General features: G+C 36.7%; 1 protein-coding gene across 5 annotated transcripts in view; it reads left to right on the top strand.

Moving 5' to 3' along the window:
• RB1CC1 (RB1 inducible coiled-coil 1) overlaps positions 1-16,248 on the top strand; it is a 167,521-nt gene that overhangs the window by 52,501 nt on the left and 98,772 nt on the right. For 4 of the 5 annotated variants that reach the window (XM_050942870.1, XM_050942869.1, XM_050942872.1 and 1 more), the window contains 3 exons: positions 6,686-6,888; positions 7,224-7,659; positions 14,200-14,370. In XM_050942870.1, coding sequence (XP_050798827.1) covers positions 6,686-6,888; positions 7,224-7,659; positions 14,200-14,370 — 810 coding nt within the window. Of the gene's footprint in view, positions 1-5,541; positions 5,620-6,685; positions 6,889-7,223; positions 7,660-14,199; positions 14,371-16,248 lie in introns of all 5 variants that reach the window. The other variant, XM_050942873.1, reaches the window with a different exon arrangement.

Genomic DNA, 16,248 nt, shown 5'->3' with positions numbered 1-16,248 from the left:
CTATTTAGTTTATCTAAGAGAAGGTTAAGAGCTAATTTGATCATGGTTTACAAGTATATATGCGTGGAAGAGATCTGATAGTAGATTTTTTTTAACATTGCTGGAAAAGGAATAATAAGCTCCAATTTTTGGAAGTTAAAGCAAGAGAAATTTAGATTAGAAAGAAGGAACACTTTTAACAGTCTGATTAACTGCTGGAAACAATGTATCTGGGAATGTATTGGATTCTCAGTCACTTGCAGTCATTAAGTCAAGACTGGATATCTTTGTAAAAGATATTCTGTAGCTCAAACAGAAGTTAGGGGCCACATGGAGAAATTATTGGATGCTGCTCTTTTGTCTGCATTATGCAAGAGGTCCAATTAGGTGATCACATTCCCTTCTGGCTTTAAAATCTGTTCATTTTCCTCTGAGGTAAGGAAAGGGCCCAAGGCAATGCAGCATGCCTGTCAATTGCTTTACCTTTGTAAAGAAACCTCCCATGTTCCCTGAAAAGGTACTCCCTGGTACAGGGTAAATAATAAAGATTCTTCTATGCCTCCTGGTTTCACTGGGAGCCCTACACCCTGCGCATGTTTATCTTCAAGGCAAAAGTTCTTACTGTTGGTGTCAAAGATCACCCATAATGCTGACCAGGGCTGTGCCTTTGTGCACTAGGATTTTCCTGTTACCTGTAGAGAGAGGACTTGATTAAGGGAGAAAGGTTGTTTCACAGCTCTTTTGGCCGTGAAGGCCTGTACTCAGCCTTGGTCCTAAATGGTTTAAAATGGCATAAGATGTTTCTTGATCAACTGGACTTTTTTGAGCTTTGATTCCTCTGTCACCAGAGGGAGAGTGCTTTTCTGGTAACCATCCTGGCTTTAGGAAAAGCAAAAGAACCTCCTGTGTGATGGCGGAATGTGACTGTGGAGACATGATTTTTCTGAGATCTGAAGGGAGAGTTCTGGGGGGATATTGGAGCAAATATGTATGGTCTCTATCTTTAGTTTTGACTTTGAATAATTTTTGAGCCTTTTTATGTAGAATTGCTTGTGATGCCACTAGAATATTTCAGTATCAAGTAGAGGGTAAACTAAGCTCCCTTTCGCTTCTCTTCCTTTGGGGTTTTGCCCCAATTTGTAGAGGATTCTTAGTGTACTAAAATGAGCACTATAAAAAAAAACCCTCAAGATAAATTTTGAATATCTTCTTTCATTGGGGAACACGTGTGTGTGTTGGATAAGATGGCAGAATTGATTGCAAGGTGGCATATAAAAGCAAAAGGAGTTTAAACACCTCCCCCCAAAGGGAGGAGGGGAGACAACTTTAAGGTCCAGAAAGGACTCGAGGCAGATATAGAAGAAGTTATTTCTATGGCAGATTAGGAGATCTGAGGGGGAACTGATATCTGCAGACAAATGAATAGGACTGAGGATCACCTGAATTCTCAGAGGAAGAAGAAAAAAATCACTGGGTTCTAAGATGGGTGAAGCCATATAGTATTCTAGTTACTGATTGAAGGGTCTTGCCTCTCGGTCTGCACAATAGAGGGGAATCCATAAAAGGAATAGTGGACTTGGTAATGAGAGAGGAAGTAGTAAGTATATAAAGATTATGTCATGTTTCCTAGTCAGGCATAAGCTATCCTGTTCTTTCCTTACCAGCATACTAAGCATTTGCTATTCTTTATTTTACTAAGACCTGGCAAGAATCATTTTTACACAAATCCACTATTTTAAGTTTTCCCCTCATTTGAGATACTCTGAGATAACTTTATCCAATCAGCAGATGGAGTTAGTACTACTGTCTTGTATATCATTACACATGTTTGAGGTTTGCTTACTTTCACTTGAGCAGTTTCTGTCTTCAGCAGATAGAGTGGCTTGCTCACAAATGAGAGATGTAGGAGGCTTTCTAACTGAATGTGAGGCAACATACGCATCATGATATATCTGTCAGGTGGATCATGCTGGCAGACCAGCAGGCAGCCAGTTTTAGCACTTTTCTCCCTGACTTGTAAGAGATGCTCAGACAGATCTCTGAACGAAACACATGCTAGGGGAAGCATACCACAAGCTCAGGACCTTCACTACAAAGAATAGGATGACTGCTTCTGAGAGAAGCGATTTTTGACTAGCCCTCCCTTCTTTCAAGGCTCTGCCTCATGCTTTTCTCCAGCCAATCAGTTGGCTAAGTCTAGGCCAAGTCTAGAGCCCTTTTCAGGAACCCTACAAAAATGTATTGCTCATGACCTGTGTAGAGGATATTCATTCTCAGGCTTTCCTGGAGCTCTCACTAGTGACTAATGCACGGAGCTGGAGATTGGGAGTCAGAGATTCTGTTCCTGAATGTGTGAATTTTGGTTAGATGCTTCTCAGAACCTGTTTTGTATCTAAAATTGGGATATAGATATTCACGTCTATGTGTCTTCTATTAGATAATTTCAAAGTACTTTAGTGCAATGTATTGTCCTCTCAGGGAGACACAGTAATACAATGCATGCTCCTTTCCTTCTCAAAATCTGTTGAAGGGTATTTCCATTGTGTCATGGAACTGTTTCTGGATCTTTTCCCTTTACGTTTTCCGACACCTATACTTGTATCAAAAATCTCAAATTTTGTAAATCATGTATGGAGTGTGAGGTCCCTCTAAAGAGTTTTTTGAATTTACTTAAATCATCTTGAGCCTGGAATAGTTGTCAACAGAGATGTAGATGCGAGATGGTGGGGCAAGATTATTCATTGACCACTTTGCATTCATCTCACCATACAGACGTGTAAACCATGGTCCCTGCGCTGAATGTCTTACAATTTCTATGAAACCGTATATAGATAAAAAAGGGGTGGGGATTGGTATCAGACTCTGAAGACATCATTTAAATTGAGTTGTATCTGATAGTTTCCTTGTCAGTTCTGGATGTTGGGATTAAATTTTTTTATTTTTCTTTACTTATCTGTTCTACTTTTTGCATACTAAATTGCTTTATCTCTAATGTCGAGTATGGGAGGGCTTGTACGAAAGAATTGAGAAGATGAGGACAAGAATTTTTAATAGTAAAGGAAAGATGAGGAAAAGAAGCAGAGTTGGATGGTGAGTCAGGTGCTAGGAGGCACAGTCAATAGGAAAGTTCAGTTTTTGGAGCAAAATATACTGAATAGTGAGGTGGAGTTTTGGATCAAATAATTTCTATTTACAGAGCCTTTTGGATAGTAATCCACTACCAGGAAAGAAAGGCTTTCATGGAGAGGGAAGACCGTAATGTTTCCAGTACACGGGCTCTGGAGAAGGTTAGAGCCAGCTGGGGAACAAAATGTCAGAAACTAACTCAAGGCACAGCCCCAACGCATGACATAAAAAGATATTAGGTCCAGTAGATAAACCCCTTTTTGACAGTCCAACAGTGCTAGAATAGTCTTTGATCTCTAGTGGTCTCTCATGGGATAAAAGAACTATCCACTATTGTTATAAACAGAGGAATATCTGAAGTACTGGAATGTGGGAGGCATCCAGTCTTTTTTTCCTGAATAAGGAGAAGTCGTCTTGCTCAGATGGTCATCAAACTGATGGGGGAAACCCAATCGCTTGGCAAATAGTCTAACTGATTTTAGACTTCTCAGCATGTATCTTCAGTGTACCATGCCATGGTGTTCAGTTGAAGGAATTGCTCTGTAAATCTGTTTGTGTTTGTGGATGTCAAATTCTCATTTTGCAGGTGTTTTGTTTAGGCACCCTTGAAATGTTGTGGATCTTTGTACATACTCTGACTTTTCTTTATTAAACATCTTGATGGTATTTTTTTGGTGGTGAAAAGAGGAATATAATTGGATGTGTCAGAAGGTAAATGCTTTCTTTATACATGCTTACCCTACAGTGAGGCATTTTGCTATCTTGGTAGCTTGTTTTTAGTCCTGTTACATTCTTTCATATATAAATACTCCTTGGGGCATTCAGCACCAAAAAAATCAAAATTATGCAAATGTAATTTGTCAAAATAACACCACATAATCACTCTAGTTTAAATTATTTTGATAATTTTTTTTTAAAAATGTCTGTCAGCAAGTATGTCTGTAACAATACAGACACACACGAAAATTCCCCCAGGAGTAGAAATTTAAAGAAACCCCTATGACAACCCAATTCCTGTTTATCTGCCACCTTCCGTACCCCCCACTCCCCCCGAGCCCAGCCAGGGGGGCCAGACACCTGCAATCTCTTCCCCCCCCACAGTGTACCTGCGGAGCCCCTCCCAGCCAATATACCTGCACCTCATTCCTTCCCAGAGCCCAGACACCCCCGTTGTCCCCGCTTTCCCCTCCTCCCCCCAGAGCCTAGGGACCAGAGGTAAAAACAGTCTGATGCTTGGTCCCAGGCTTCCATGGTATTTCCTGTCCCTCTCCTTCCTTCAGAGCATATTGGAAACTGCAGCTGCCAGGAACCCTCTAGCTCCTTCTCCCTTCCCCCAGCAGTGTCTTGTATGTGCAAGCTTGACTCTGCAGAGTCCAGTGGCACCTAGTGATGCCTAGCAGCACTGCAGCTCATTTCTGTGGGGGAAAGGAAATTCTGCATGCACGTTAATTTCTGCAAAATTCTACATTGTGCAGTGGTGCAGAATTCCCCTAGGAGTATTTACAGTATGGGGTAAACTATTCCCTCTTCTAGTGGCTTAGAATGACAACAGAGTAGCAACAATTCAATCCTTCTGCCAGTCTATTGGACAACTCCTAGAGTTTCTGGTGTACAGAAACAAATTTAAGAATGTATCCCAAAAGATGGTTTTTGTTTTTATTTAATCTGGTGACGTGTTTTCTTTTAAGTGTTTACAAGACTTTACTGTGAAATTTTCAGGTTTTCCTGAAGACTGTATAAATACACAGCTTTATAAACACAGATGCTACCCAAGAATTCATTTTGCCAATAGTCTGGAAGATAACAATGTTCAAAAGGTTGTTAGGTTGGATGTAGTGGAATATTGTCATGTTGCGAGACTTGAAGCGGGATCTGAAAAGTTGCATGATGTTTTTTTAAGTCAATTCTAACATCTTTTGAGAGGCCTACATGTTTAAAAATGTTCAAGTGTTGCTGCTTTGTGTTACAAAACCTGACTGATTTAGGGCCCTGTCTCATTTTCAAAAGGAATTTAGGCAGTTAGGAGCCAAAGTCTGATTGACCATCACTGAGAGTCAGGCTCCCTTTTGAAAATTAGATTAGGCTTCTAAAGCAGATGTTACAGCACTGAGCGCAGCAATGCTTGAGTAACTTAAAATTTGGGAGCTAGATTATCTTCCTAGAATAAATTGCGTAACATTTTGGCCCAGAATTTTATGTACTACATCATCACACACTCAGTAGCAAATGTATTCTGAAGAATGCTTATGTGTTTGGATTTTAATATTGATCTCATTATATATGAATAACTTAAAAAAGAAAATCAATCTTATTCTAGCTTCCACACACATTGCTGTGCATGTGTACAGTTGACCGTGGATGATGTGCAGTCACCGCTTAGTTAAGTGTGGAATCTACAATAAGTATCACTGTTTTCTTTCCTTTCTTTTTTCATAGGTAGAGAGGTTGATATTAAAACCAAACACATAAGTATAATCAGGAGGACATTGCTTAACAGAATGTGCAACTTCAAAGGTATGTAAAGATTGGGGTGTAAACCAAAAGACTTCTCCTTAGTTATCTTTCCTTTAATGTAATTATCTTCCTAAATTTAAGTACCTTGTTCTTTTTAAACTGTTAACTGTAAATTAGTACATTTCCTGTTTGTCATTACAATAGGAAAATTTGCAGTTTTTAAACTTGAAAAGCAAAACAAAACTAGTTGTAAAGGGGCAGTACTTCAGTACATTATTAATAGGATGCAGAGTTTTTAATGTCCGATTCAGCTGTATCTTGGGTTGATGATAACAAAACTCTTGACTCTGATGGCGGTTAAATGACATGTGAAATAAATTTGTGATGGTCACCAGTTGCATTGTGGGCACTTTTCATTGCTACTCACGTTGCACCTGGTTTGTTCAGAATTAATTTAAATCTTCCTTTGATTAATTTCCTCACCTCCTCATGTCTCCCAACCTGCCCTCCTACCATCTTCTTCTTGTGCTGTTTTCCAAGCTGCCTCTTTACATTTAGATTTCCTACCCTTTGTTATGAGCCAAATAACCACTTCTTCATCACAATGTTTTTTGTCCTGAGTTTGCCTCTTCTGCAAACCCCATACTCCAAAAAAAAATAGCATAATACATATGTGTATAAAAAGTGATGATGTACACTGCTTTGATATTTGATCTGATTTCTTGTTGGAACAGTATTGGCTAATTTATGTTGTAGGTTTCTGGGGCCAGGACTGTCTGTCTGTCTTTTGGATTGATATGACATTCAGTATAAAGTCTTGAGTAAATTGAGTTTCTGTCATCTAATACAATTTTTGTTAAAAAATAAAAAAAAGTAAAGAAAGCTTGTATTACTTTCAATAAATGTTTTTAGGGATGAGGGCCAAACAACTGTACATATTTAAACACTTCCTTTTATACTTTCAGGGTTTAATTTTCTGTTAGGTGTCACAGTCCATAGTTTTTTTGAAGTATGATAAACATCTGAGTACTGCACTGAATGCATTACTGCATTGAGTACAGGTTTAGACTGATAATTTAATTCTGTTAATTTACTTTTTTCTTTTTCTTTTTTTTTTTTGGCATAGGAAATGTATGAGGTTGCAAAGAAGCTTTGTTCCTTTTGTGAAGGTCTGGTCCATGATGAACATCTTCAGCACCAAGGCTGGGCTGCCATAATGGCCAATTTGGAAGATTGCACATATTCTTATCAAAAGCTGCTTTTCAAGTTTGAAAATGTATATTCAAACTATCTGCAGTCCATAGATGATATTAAGCTGAAGCTCACACAGTAGGTTTGCTGTTAGACTCTTCAATAAGAAAGTGCCCCACACAATCACTGCATTTAAAAATAAATTTTTATGATTTTATATTTCCGCAGTTCTTAGTAAAACCAGTAGAAGTTCTGAATTCTGTACATTTGTACTACTTTTGTTGTATTTGGTATCATTCAGTAGGTAACTTAACATGTTAGGAATATTCATTCCCTATAGCTTTCTTAAAAGCTTACTCCTGGGGGAATTCTGCACCAAAAAATTAAACATTCTGCAACAAAAAATTGCCTACCTTAAACTTTTTGTAAGATTAGTTTCTTGATAGATGTTTTGTTTGTCCTTTATTTTAAAGCTTGGGGACAGCTGTTTCTATAATGTCCAAGATCCCGCTGCTGGAGTGCCTAACCAGACATAGTTACAGAGAGTGTTTGGGAAGATTGGATTCTTCTATTGGGCATGGAGGGGCAGAAAGTGAAGAAACCGAAGATGAGAAGTCTGCTGAACTGGTGCTTTCTTCTGATATACCTAGAGTGCACAATAAATCACTTTTAGGCTCATTTTGCAAGTCTGTGGAACATTCAGTCCTGGACAGCACAGATCCTGGAAATGTCAAAGAAGATAGGGAATCCAGTCAAAACACTACTGTTGAGGACAGTAAAACTTCAGTGGAGCTTAACGAGACTGATCTGCCTTCTTTCAATGTCTCTCTGTTGGACTGGATAAATGTTCAAGACAGACCTAATGATGTGGAATCATTAGTCAGAAAATGTTTTGATTCTATGAGCAGAGTAAGTTCACACTTAAAAAAGGTGTCTTAATGAAATAATAGGAATTTCCCATTTAATCTTTGGTTTCCAGATGCTGCTGCTGTTGAAGTAAATGTTGATCTGACTTCAATTGTTTTAACTTTGTTCCTCCTGCAATTTTCTGTATTTGAAACAAAGGAGAAAATGGAGAAGAAAAAATCAAAGGGCTGCTTAGTTTGAAAATTTGGCCATCCTGAGATTGGTTACAATTTCATGAGATTAGTTGTCCAAAACGTGATTGGTGGTGGGTTTTTTTTTTTTAAACTAAAACGGCATTTATTTTTGTGGCTAGCATGGCAACACCTTTTTTTTTTTTTCTTCGCTAACTTTGTGATGTTACTTACCCAGCAAAATAAACCCAAACCTATGTGAAATCAGGGATGTTCCTGATGCCGCAGATGTATAACTCAATTTCTGTTAAACAAAAAAGATTAAATCCTCTATCATGTTAAAAACACAGGAAAAAAAAATTGAGCCCATTAGATGGGTTTTGACATTTGTACCAGCAGATGGATATAGATATGTTCTCAGAGTAGCTTATATCTAGCTGGGTGTTCCATTTCTGTCTCCAGTAGAGAAGCACCATGCTCTGAGTAATTTTTAAATGGTAGCTTGTTAGTGACTTTATTATCTTATTTCTTGATTTTTAACTAGTGACCTTTGTAGCCTATTAAAAACCTCTTCCTCATGAATCCTTTCTCATTTCTTACTAGTTGTAATATGTAATTCTTAGTTTAAAACAAGATTTTTAAAATTTTATATTTTATTTTGGGATCTTAGTTTTGCATTCATTATAGTTGTGCAACTCCAGTAAAATGCTCCCTGTAAACCAACACAGCAAAAGTCTCTGGTGTCATGAGGAGGAGCGAGGGGCACTCTGTGAGTAGGTGTTCCTTTTGTGAGTTTTTGCAATTGATACTTGAGCTACTTCAAGGAGTGCAGGCTAAAGACTCTCTACATACAAGCTTATGTCACAGGTGGCTGCAACTAGTTTCATATAATCTGGTCTGGTCACTGCAAAGGAACCAGCTTTCTCCTGACCTGTAATTGCAGAGACCAACCCAGCTGCTAAATTACCCAATTTCCCCTTGACAACAACAATTCAGTTATGGAAGTGATGGTATGTAAGTGAAGATTTGACATATTTTAGATTTAATTAGAATTCCTAAATTTTATTTGCAAAGAACTTAAGTTGTTGCTCCCCTTCCTGTTTGTGTGTTTGTTTGGCTTTTTTAGAAAATCTGATACATTTTCGGAATGATTCTAAGGCTTCTGTAATCAGTATTAGCTTTGTGATTTGATCACACTTAAAGAGAGAATATGTGGCAGGCATATTACAATACGCTATTTTAAAAAAAAAAAAAAAAAGGTAAATTCTGCTTGTCATATGAAAAAGTTTCTGAGCAAAAAGTGGGAGTCTGCAATCAGTTCAGACATTTTCCATCTGTCCTCCTTGTCTGGTAAATACAATTGGAAACAGGTTCCATTTTTGGTTCTGCACATGAAAGAAAAATTCTTAAGACTGAAATCTGAGTGTCTTCTGCCCAGCTCCCATTGTCGATCAGATTTACTTACCAGGTTCTGTATGGGGATACCTCAGGGCATATTCCACCAAATTTAAATAGAGGTAATTGGAAACAGAAATTAAATTTTCAAGTGCAAAATGTATTACCTTTAATGCTGTCAATATTATCAGCAGTGTGAATGCAGCACTTGGAATACTGAGTGACACAGAGGCAATAGGAGGAGTTTAAAGACAGCTATTTTGTTATAAATGTATCGATGTTAAAGTGGTAAATCTGGAAAAGAACAACTTACAGGTTATATAATTCTAACCATTTCATATAGGTAACATTTTGTAACATTTGTAACACAGTGTACTTTGACCCAACTTTCCTTTATTCTGTGTGTGTGCCCTTTGCCGTCATCTAGCCAAGAGACCAGCCAGAAACATTTGTCATTCAACTACTGCAATTATGTCTGACCTTTTATTATTTAACTATAATTGCCTTCTGTAAATATTCACAAAAGCTGAAAACTGAGATGATTCCTGTTAAAATAAAGTTGCTCTACTTCCAGTTATGAAAATAATTTTATATGTTAATTTACTTTGAAAGCTTTCAGCCAGATTTTCACATCTCTTCGGAGAGTAATGCTGTCCAGAAGCAGAACAAATGTAGGTGCTTGATCGGTTTTGACCTGTTTTTTCCCAGAATAAAAACATCAAAGCAGCATGAGAGTATTTAGTTGTAATTACAACATTTTAATTTATGTTGTTTCAACAAGGATACAGACAGCAAACAGCTGAGTGTTTGAGCACCGTTGATTTAAAATTAAACTTTGAAATTGGAACTGAAAAAAAATATTAATAGGGCTGTCGATTAATCGCAGTTAACTCAAGTGATTAACTAAAAAAAAGTAATTGCGATTGAAAGCATTGATCAGTTTTAAGCGCACTGTTAAACAATAGAATACTAGTTAAAATTTATTAAATATTTTGGATGTTTTTCTACATTTTCACATATATTCTGTCTTGTAATTGAAATTAGTGTAAATTTTTTTATTACAAATATTTGCACGGTAAAAATGATAAATAGTATTTTACAATTTACCACATACAAGTACTGTAGTTCCATCTCTTTGTCATGAAAGTGCAATTACGAATTTAGTTTTTTTTATTATATATCTGCACTCAAACAAAATAGTGTAAAACTTCAGAGCCTACAAGTTCACTCAGTCCTACTTGTTCATCCAATTCCTAAGCTAAACAAGTTTGTTTACATTTACAGGAGATAATGCACAGTGTCACCAGACAGTGAGAACAGACATTTGCATGGCACTTGTGTAGCCAGCATTGCAAGGTATTTACGTGCCAGATATGCTAAACATTCATATGCCTCTTCATGCTTCGGCCACTATTCCAGAGGACATGCTTCCATGCTGATGATGCTCGATTTAAAAAAAAAATAAAAATTGTGACTGAACTGTTTTGGGGCAGAATAGTGTGTCCCCTGCTCTGTTTTACCTGTGTTCTGCCATATATTTCATGTTATAGCAGTCTCGGATGATGATCTAGCACAAGTTGTTCATTTTAAGAACCACTTTCACTGCAGATTTCATAAAATGCAAAAAAGATACCAATGTAAGATAGAGCACTCGACCCGAGGTTTGATAATCTGAAGCGCCTTCCAAAATCTCAGAGGGATGAGGTTTGGAGCATGCTTTCAGAAGCCTTAAAAGAGCAAGACTGATGTAACTACAGAACCCGAACCACTAAAAAAGAAAATAAACCTTCTGCTGGTGGCATCAGACTCAAATAATAAAAATGAACATGCGTCACTCTGCACTGCTTTGGATTGTTATTGAGCAGAACCCATCATCAGCATGGATGTATTTTCCTCTGGAATGGTGGTTGAAGGGACATATGAATCTTTAGCATATCTGTCATGTAAATATTTTGTGACACTGGCTACAACAGTGCTATGAGAGCGTCTGTTCTAACTTTCAGGTGACATTGTAAACAAGAAGCAGGCAGCATTATCTCTTGCAAATATAAACAAACTTGTTTGTCTGAGCAATCGGCTAAATAAGAAGTAGGACTAAGTGGCCATGCAGGCTCTAAAATTTTACATTGTTTTATTTTTAAATGCAGTGTTTTTAACATAATTCTACATTTGTAACTTCAAGTTTCATGATAAAGAGATTGCACTAAAGTACTTGTTTTAGGTGAATTGAAAAATACTATTTCTTTTGGGTTTTTTACAGTGCAAATACTTGTTATAAAAAATAAATAGGAAGGAGCACTGTACACTTTCTATTGTAATTGAAATCAATATATTTTAAAATGTAGAAAACAGCCAAAAATATTTAAATAAATGGTATTCTATTATTGTTTAACAGTGGGATTCTCACTCACTCAACCAAAACAGTGGGATTAATCATGATTAATTTCTTAATTGCTTGACAGGCCTAATATCTAAATACATATCCTGTGGCAGAATGCTTATTTGGTATTATATTTATCCTGAGATGACATTTTGACATGTAAAACTGGAATAGGCTAGCATTAATTTATTTATTTATTTATTTATTTTCATTGCTATTTAGAAATATGAACCATGCAGCTGATTTATGATGGCATTTCTTGCTAATCTCCTTTATGGAATTCTTCCTGTTGTTTTAATTCTTTGTAGAGCAGTAGTTTCCAAGCTCTGGTCTATGACCATTGGTGGTCCAGGGTGAACTAGTATGTTCTGCATGGTGCTGACGTCTTGTTTCTAAATGCTTCTATAGACATCCAGACATAGCTTCTTGTAAAAACAGTTGGCAACAAGGAGCTAATGTAATTGCTTCTGTTAGGGCTGCTGCTATGTAATCAGGAGAGGGTGGGAAAGAAACTACCATAGCCAGAAGCTGCTATCTACCAATGAAGGAGGAGCCAGATCCTGCAAATGGCTCTAGAGTAAAAGGCAGCAGGAGAGGGTGGGCAGAGAGGAGATCAGACAGCAGGGTAGTATGTGCAGAAGGGTGAAATGAGAGAAAGAGAGATCCTTTTTGTTCCAAAAGGTCAAAACACAAACTGCATTAGTTAAAAATAATGTAATTCCCTAATACAGCTCTACTTGGATATAACGCAACCCGATATAACATGAATTTGGACATAACGTGGTAAAGCAGTGCTCCGGGGGGAGGGGGGTGGAGCTGCGCACTCTGGCGGATCAAAGCAAGTTTGATATTACGTGGTTTCACCCCATAACACGGTAGGATTTTTTGGCTCCCGAGGACAGCGTTTTATCGGGGTAGAGGTGTATTACTTTTCCATGTAAATAACTGTTGTAGTTGCGGCAAGGACGATATATAGTCATGAATGGGATTGTAATTGGGAGGAGGATCCAGTTGATGACTCTGTTAAGAATTCATCCAGTATTTGAAAATTTTTGAGAACCTTTAGTACAAATAGTTCATTTAGAAAGACATGACAAGGTAGCTCAATTTTAAAACTGCCTTCCATGACGTCTCAAAAAGCTTTTAAAAAAATCCTGAAGTATTGTATCATTTGAGATGTGCTGTGGCTATTTAACTTCAGCTGTTTCACACTAATATTTTCTTCTGGAAATTAAGGCTAATTCTAATTGTTTTTTTCTTCCAAGTTCAATCACTTTCCAACTTGCTTTCTTTTTCCCACTTTCCTTATTATTATTATTATTTTATTATTATTTATTATTTTGGAGTAAATGGGGATCTCTTTAACTCTAGTATCTCTTTATGTTGTAGTATCCCTCCTTCAAAGTTTCACGTTGCTGCATCCCACAACATTTGCAGCAATACTGGCATTTGCTACAATATTTTAGGTCCTAGATTATGTACTCCTGGCTTTTATGTAGGCATTTTCCTCATGTAGGCATTCACTTATGTATATGGTATCATAGACTTCAGAGTGAGAGTTCTCATGTGACTAAATGTTAGAGTAGTTCCCTAAAGATAATTTTTACTGAACTCTCTTGCAACAGCAGGTTTGCAGTAGCTGTTGTAGATAAATTGTTATGCTACGCTACCGAAGGGTGACATGCTCTATGCTCTTAATTAGTTTGTTCAGAACCGTGTTCCATTGAAACAGTAATCTCCCTATTCTCTTATAACTGAAGAATTTGTATTGAAAGGCTCTACTTTTTTTCCACTAATTTTGAAGTTGAATTGGAGGAATCACTCCAAAGCCCTGTAGATGATGTTCTTACTCTTTGAACATCTGTTGGTGACAGTGGGCTTGTAAGGGTGGATGAGTCAACCTTTTCATCTAGCAAAAAATTAGTGACTACTTTAAATTTAGTAAAAGTTTTAAACATTATCAGAGGTGGTACAGCTCTTTAATATCCTCAATTATTGGTTCATGAATAGATGTGCCTATCTTATGAAGAGCTGTCACTTTAGTTTTCCATTTTTTTAAATTAATCACTGTTCCATTTTCAAGGACCTGGATTGCATAGTCTAATAGTTCCCAAACTATTTCTAATTTTATGCCACAAGTAAGAACAAAGACTAAATTGTAAAATAACAATAACAACAACAAAACAGAATATGTGGGATACAGAAGAAACTCACAGTGAAAAACTAAATCAAAAGTTAAGGAACTGTGGGTACATCTGCACAGTAAACAGCAGCCTGCTGTAGTGAGTCTGGGTCTACAGATTCAGGCTCCTACTATGGTGCTAAAAATAGCTGTGTGGTTGTTGGGGCTCCTGCTTGAGCTTGGGCTCTGAAGCCCACCTCCTCTTTAGGCTTCAGTGTAGACATACCCTAAGAGAGCGAAATAATTTGGATGAATTTTGATATTTTGTTTTCTCTAACATATTCATTTCATTTTTTATTTATTTTATTTTTTTGCTCCTGCACCAATCATTCAACATCAATGTTGACATCGTCTTTTTATTAATGAGTTGCAATCTGTTGTACACAGTGTGAAGTATTTTTTTTAAAGCCTCTAAATATATGTATAATTACAGTCTCTTTTCGTCCATCTTTTAGCTTGATCCAAAGATCATTCAGCCCTTTTTGGTAGAATGTCGACAAACTATTGCCAAACTAGATAATCAGAACATGAAGGCGATTAAAGGGCTTGAGGACAGGCTTTATGCATTGGACCAGATGATAGCTAGCTGCAGCAGACTGGTAAATGAACAGAAAGACCTTGCTCAGGTAAAATTTATTTTTTCTTGGGGTGGGAGAAATAGATTAATGTAGCACAATATTCTAATAAAACAATTAAGCATATCTCTTTATGTGAAACAATTTCCAACACATTTAACTTTATATACAAGAATATTATAAAAACATGGTAGCTGTGGTTTTTTTTAGGGTAGAAGGTGCATTTTCCTTATAATTCTTATTTTTTGGTTACTTCTCACGTTCTAGAAATTAACCTTTGGGATGAAATGTCTTCTTATTTTCAGTACATAAGGGCAAATTTGGTAATTTCATTTGGTAGTTTTAAATTATCACAGATGTAGACATAGTACTGGATCATTCATTCAAAAAATGTAAGGATTTTTGTTGTTTTAAAACATCGGCTGTGGTAGTTGCCAGTACAAACTCTTAAATGTTGTACTTAAATAAGTGGACTTTTGTACAGATTAACCCACTCTCCCCTACCACTCTACAGAGTAAAACAAATGAAACTGTAAACCCTAGATATAAAACAGTGGTCAAATAAATGCACAGAGAAAATCCAGAATTACAGTTCTCACTGTAACTGTAGCTCTGACAAACTGCAGAGTTTGTCAGAGCTACATATGGCCAAGTAGTCACGTTAAAATTGCTGTGGGAACCATAATTCTGAAAGTCCTCACGTTTTTGTATTTAAATTTTCAACTATTTTGATTGATTTTTTGCATCGTGCAATCCCAAATCCTGAGTAAATTACAAATATATTTAATGAAGTAGAGAATATTGTTCCCTTTGTTTCCATCAACGTTATTTTCCCGTTTGTATGTCTGAGCATTTTGGTATAAGTTGGACATATAAGATGCTAAACACAAAATCAACCCTGAACATTGAGAAGTTAGTGTCAATTATTGAAGGGAAGCAAAGAGATACAAGGAGAAGGCGGCTATGGCCAGCAGAGATAAGGAAAATAAGCAGGAGGGTGTTTTTTAAAAAAATATATTAGGAACAAAATGAATCCTAACAATGGTATTGGTTCATTACTAGATGGAAATGGCAGAATTAGAAATAGTAATGCAGAAAAGGCAGAAATGTTCAATAAATATTCTTTATTGGAGGGGGAAAACTAAATTATGTAGTCTTATATATGGTGAGGATAGCACTCTTTTTCCATTCCGCTAGTATCTCTGTAAGATGTCAGACAGAAGCTACTAATGTTTTAGATGTTTTTAAAGGAGCAGATCCAGATGACTTACATGCAAGAGTTTTAAAGAATTAGCTGAGGAGCTCACTGGACCATTAATGTTGATTTTTAATAAGTCTTATTCATAGACTTTAAGGTCAGAAGGGACCATTATGATCATCTAGTCTGACCTCCTGCACAATGCAGGCCACACAATCTCACTCATCCACTTCTATAACAAACCCCTTGAAGCACTGGGCAAGTTTCAGAAGAATGGAAGAAAATTAATTTGCCAATTCTTAAAAAGGTAGATGAGATGGCCCAGATAATTGTAGACTTGTCAGGCTGACATGGATCTTAGGCTAGATAATGGCTGATACAGAACTTATTTAGGAATGAAAGGAGGGTAATGTAATTTAAGATAAATGAAAATGGGTTATAGAAAATAGTTCATGTGAAACTAACTTAATATCTCTTTTTTATGAGACTACATGTTGGTTGATAAAAGGCAATAATGTTGATGTAATAGACTTCTGTAAAATGTTTGACTTGGTACGGCATGGCATGTTGATTAAAAAACTAGAACAATATAAAATTAACATGGCACACACATTAAATTGATTAAAAACTGGATACTGGATAGGTCTCTATACAAACCCCTGCTTCCATTCCCCCTACAGCAAAGGGGGTAGAGAGAAAATACTTTGTCACCTCTAAGGGGTACGAGTACT

Source organism: Gopherus flavomarginatus, chromosome 2 (assembly GCF_025201925.1).
Source record: "Gopherus flavomarginatus isolate rGopFla2 chromosome 2, rGopFla2.mat.asm, whole genome shotgun sequence".
Taxonomy (NCBI): Eukaryota; Metazoa; Chordata; order Testudines; family Testudinidae; genus Gopherus; species Gopherus flavomarginatus.
The sequence above is the reverse complement of the archived record's forward strand: the minus strand, read 5'-3'. Positions and strand labels throughout refer to the sequence as shown.